The sequence below is a fragment of the Fonticula alba genome, assembly GCF_000388065.1.
Source record: "Fonticula alba strain ATCC 38817 unplaced genomic scaffold supercont2.8, whole genome shotgun sequence".
NCBI classification, from domain to species: Eukaryota; order Rotosphaerida; family Fonticulaceae; genus Fonticula; species Fonticula alba.
In genome coordinates, this window is record NW_009242978.1 from 350485 (window position 1) to 355559 (window position 5075).

Here is a 5075-nt window from a genome sequence, read left to right on the forward strand (position 1 = left end):
AGTGGCGCCGCCATCGACAAGCAGCATCCCCCCCGCGTGAACTCCAGGTGTGGAAGGGGGGAGAGAGAGAGAGAGAGGGAGAAAGGAGGTGTGGGGTGCTTGGATAGATAGCGGCCCCGCCGCGGGGACTGGGTCGCTTGGGCGGCAGATGAATCCGCCAATTGAGCCTGACGAGAAGGGGGGACTGGCCACCACCAGCCAGGGGGAGGGAGAGAGAGAAAGATCTGAGCCGAGAAGTAAATTCGGAGGGCGAGAGCGTATGCTCGTTTCCCCAGGCCCCCCTCGTCGCCGCTGTTCCCCCCAGTTCGAGCAGGTACATGCGTGCGTGAGTGTGTATGCGTGTGTGTGCGCGCGCGCACGCGTGCGCGTGGGTTCCTGCGTGTGGGGCTGGGCGACTTCGGGACGGGTCGCCCTCCTGCATGGCCTCGGCCATGTGTCCAGATCACGCCCCTGTTCACAAAGCCGCTCCTTAATCGGGAGTTAATCCAATGTGCGACTGCGGTGGCGTACTCCCAAATGATTCATCCATGACTCAACCATGATCGGTGGCACTCACTTGTGCCCTTTCTTATGCGGGACCGCGGATCCGGCTCGAACGCCAGTGCCCTCCTCGGTGTGAGATTCCCTTCCCCCCCCCCCCCCCCCCCCGACAGGATGCAAATGACAACATGGTGTCTATTTGTGCCCTGGGCGGGCTCGGGTCGGATGCAGGACGAAGGGGAGAACGAGCCCTTCTGCCTGTGTGTGTGTGTGTGTGTGTGTTAGTCGGGCCCTGAGCCTCACGCCTCTCAGCATCTACGGCCTGGCTTCGTGCGCGAAGACATATCGCTTCAGGGTATAAATGCCCCCGCCAGTGAGGGATCCTGTTCTGGACGTGCATCATTCAACCTGTCCATTATCCTGACCTCCTGCTCCTTCCCCTTCTTCCTCTTCCTTTTCTCCTCCTCTCCTCTGCTTTGCTTGCCCTCTCTCTCGACCACGCCCCGCATTCCCTTTCGCCTTTTTCTTCTCAGCACCTATACATACCTTCCTGTCGTACACACGACGCTCCGCCTTGCCATACAGAAGACCCGCTGGTTGTTTGCGAAACGTTCGACACACCTGCTCGCCGCACCCCCCCCCCCCCAGTACATGGGTTTTCCAACGCACATGTACGGACATGCACACGCCCACGCCCATGGTGGATTCATGCATCCTTAGGATGCACACTCTCGCGCGGGCCTGAGCTTCCGTCCGGCCATGCATGCACGCGGCATGCCTCACTTCGGCAATGCCCCCCCCTCTCCCACTCCTCATGCGTGTGCATCGTCTTGAGGCATTCTCCCTCCTTCCCTCTTCCTCTCTCCCTCTCTCCCTCTCTTCCTCTCTCCCTCTCTCCCTCTTCCTCTCTCCCTCTCTCCCTCTCTTCCTCTCTCCCTCTCTCCCTCTTCCTCTCTCCCTCTTCCTCTCTTCCTCTTCCTCTCTCCCTCTTGCCCTCTCGCCCTCTTTCTTTCCCTCAGTTGCGCTCCGGATGAAGCCCTGGTGCCGGTCCCACGCCCACAGAGGCAGCGCGTTTCATCTTCCTCTGTTCAGGCTGTCAGTGGCGCCGCCATCGACAAGCAGCATCCCCCCCCCCAGTTACCATCCAGGCAACGGGGGGGAGGGGTGCCTTTCTCTCGCACAGTGGTCGATGTCGACCCTGGGTCTTCTCGTGGAAAAAGGGCATGAGGCGTGTGCTGGGTACATGGGGGTCAATCTGCCCAGGCAGCGTCGCTGTGCCGGACCCAGAGCCCGCGGTTGCCTCCTCGCCGCAGGGGCTTTCTTCTTCTTTTTTTTTTTTTGCTCTGCCTCCTTTGAGGAAGTACCCAAAAGGGCCAGGGCTGGCATGTCTATGTGTGTGTGTGTGTGTCTATGTGTATGTGCGCCTGTTTTTGCATGCGGTGAGCCCAATCGGGTGCTCGGAAAAGCTTGGCACAGGCCTACGCATGTTTGGACATGTGGTGCTGTATTTGTAAAAAAAAGAAAGGGGGGATGGGACGCGCGCGACGGGCCTCAGGGCGGGTGCTATCTCTCTCTGTGATACTGGTGCCGGGACACTGGGGCAGGGGAAGGGGGATATTATGGCACACAAAGGGAGCACATCTCAGTACCACTGGGCGGCGCGCGTGCCGGGAAAAAGGGGGAGGGGATCAAGGACGGTGATGGCGAGCAGAGCGTGTGGAGGGGAGGGGGTGCGCGCGCGCGCGCGCGCGCGACAGGTGGGCGTGCGGCACATAGATCTGCGGGAGAAGAGGAGAAAGGGGGAGGGAGGGGCGGGGGGGAAGTGGAGAGGAATGGGCCGGGGCCACTGTCCTCACCCTTTTTTTTTCGCGCACACGCGTGTACACACACACGGGCGCGCAGCTATTCTAAGGAAACTGGGGAAAGGGGGGCACTTCTCGGTCTGCATGCCTCTGCGTGAATGCATGCACACACATACACACGCCAGGGGGCGACGCGCGGCTCTCTCTCTCTCTCTCTCGCTTAGGACGAGAAGAAAGTGGACTTATTTGAAGAGCGGAGGAAGAAGGCCTTGACCAACTCGTAAGAGGTCCAGCAGATGGCCGTCGAAGTGGAATGGACCACCAGCCGGGGGCGGATGCCGTAGAAGAAGCCGCGCCAGCCGGAGTCGCGCAGGATACCGCGGCAGGCGTCCATGAGGCCGCGCTCCAGCGGGAGGGCGCCGGCGGCAGAGGCGGCGCCGGCGGCAGAGGCGGCCGTCCGGAGGGCGCCAACAGCCCCATGCGCCTGAAGGCCGGAGGTGATGACCGACCGGGTTTGCAGGCGAGTCTTGGCCACATCCAGGGGGTTGGTCAGGGCCGCGGCGAAGGCGCCGGCCAGGCCGCCAGAGGTGAAGAAAATCCCCAACTGCCGGGCATCGCGGCCCTCGGTCAGGTGGTCCGGGAGGAAGATCGACTGCAGCATGGGCTTGAGGCTCTCATTGGCGGCCACGGTCAGGCCATGGTAGGGGACATTCATGATGAGCGTGGTGAAGTACGACCGATAGAGGCCGGCCATGCCCTCGGTGCGCATGATGGTCTGCACGCAATCCGTCAGGCCGGAGTAATACCCGAGCTGCAGCCGCTGCTTGACCACATCGATCGGGGTCATGAGCATGTCGTGCACGCAAACCATGGCCCCTCCGAGGGCCATGTCAGTGAAGGGGGACCGATAGGGGCCGGCGGGGGTCTGGACGGTGGTCATCTTCTTGCCTGTGTGTGTGTGGGGGGGCGGGGGGAGGAGGCAAGGGAGAAAGAGGGGGACAGGCGGCAAGAGGGAGGGGGCCAGGGATATGTGTTAGGAGGGGAGAGCGGGGCGAGGGGAGCAGAGGCAGAGGCAGAGAGACGGCGACGAGAGGCCGGCACACGCACCGAGCTCGTAGATGGAAAAGTAGGCCGCGTGAGCGGGCATGCAGCCGATGAGGACGCTCTGGGCGCCGCGCCACACCCGGAGGAACCCCTGCTCGGCGACCAGGGACCGGAAGAGCTGGCGCGCCGTGAGGGCCGTGTGGACATTCGGGACGAAGCCCGGGGCGGCGGCGGCGGCGGCGGCAGCCCCGCCGAGAGTCCGGGCCACCGAGGACCGAGCCATCGGGGCCGAGGCGGCGGTGGTCGCGCAGAAGGACCCGGCCATCGGGGGGACACTGCCGGCACCGGTGACGGCGGCGGCCACGGTCGCATGGCCGCCGGTAGTGGCAGCGGCAGCGGCGCTGGCAGTGGCCGGGGCGGCGGCGCCGCCGCCGCCGCCAAGGCCGGAGGGCGGGATGTTCGCCTGCATGTAGGTCTTGATGGTGTCCACGGGGAACATCATCAGGTGCTCGCAAAGCCCGGCAAAAGACCCGGCCAGGATATACTGCCAGAAGTGCATGCCGCTCTCGGGCGAGTACTCCTCCCACTCCTCGGAGGGCTCTTCCATGGACAGAGTATGGGGAGCGGCGATGGTCGCCGGGCCGGGCGGCGAGGTGACAGGCTGGGCCGCGGACATTCTGAAGGAAAGACGGACGGAAGAGGAGGGCTGAGAAAGGGTGGAAGTGGGGGGGTAGAGGGGGGAGGGTCGCGGGGAGAGGGGGGGGGGGAGTCTCGCCTGGGGAGGGGTGCGGAGCGGAGGGGGAAGTCTGTGGGGGTGCGGAGTTAGTGGGAGGGGGGGGGGGGTCAGGGGAGGAGACGGGATGGGGATAGAGGGGAGGAAACCCGGGGAAAGGGAGCCGAAACGGACCGGGGGGAGCGGTCAGCGTCGGGCGAAGCGCGGGCTCATGTGCGCGCGTGCGTGTGTTTCTGTGTAACTGGCAGCGAGGAGCCGGCCGGGTGGGCGAGGCGAGGGGTGATGGGGTGGGAGTGGCGGCGAGGGAGGGGAGGAGGGGGGGGGAGGGGGGCGGGGGGAGGTACAGGAGTCGGGAGGCCAAGCGGATGGAGATTGCCTGGGGAGATTCCCAACAGGTAGATTTCTTTTGTGGTCGCGCCCCCTTGTCCCCTGCCCCGCGCGACGTTCGGGGGGAGGGGGGGACGGGGGGGGGGGGAGAGGGGTGGGCGGGGCGCCCACGCACGGAATGGAATCTGCTCGCCCGGCCGGCAATGAGAGCCCAGCTAGGGCCGCGCGTCCCCTTTGCCCCGTTGGGCCCCTTTCCTGCCCACCTGCCCGTCCCTCCCTTGTCCCGGGGCAGCCCGCTCTCCGGCCGCCCCAGCCCCCTGTGGCCGGGGCACTGAGGGGGGGGGGGGGCAGATTGTGGGAACGGGCCCGGGGAGGGGGGACGCGCGCGCGGGCTCGGGGCGCGTCGGCTGGTCGCGCTTACCTCGCCTCAAGTTGGCGTTTTTTTCCCCATTCTGGGTCCGCGCGGGGCCCAGGCGGGCCACCTGGCTGCGGGTGCGAGCCCGGGGGGAGAGGGGCGCGACACGCGCCCAGACGAGGGCCATCATGCGCTAGACTATGCGGGAACCCAACGGCAGGGGCGGCGGACATAGCGAGCACATATGGGGGGGGGGGGGATCCCCCCCCCATCGAGGTGTGTGATGTGGCCTTGGGAACGTGTGTGCATGGGCTCTCTCAGCGTGAGGGCCAGC

At 65.6% G+C, this 5075-nt stretch overlaps 1 protein-coding gene across 1 annotated transcript; it reads right to left on the minus strand.

Annotated features, from left to right (window-relative positions):
* Window positions 1–1867: 1867 nt before the first annotated feature.
* On the minus strand, window positions 1868–4002 carry H696_04749 (hypothetical protein; the record flags this gene model as incomplete). Its single annotated transcript, XM_009498612.1, has 2 exons — window positions 1868–3230; window positions 3390–4002. The coding sequence occupies 2 exons, from the start codon at window positions 4000–4002 to the stop codon at window positions 2503–2505; spliced, it is 1341 nt and encodes a 446-aa protein (XP_009496887.1). The 3' UTR covers window positions 1868–2502.
* Window positions 4003–5075: the final 1073 nt, after the last annotated feature.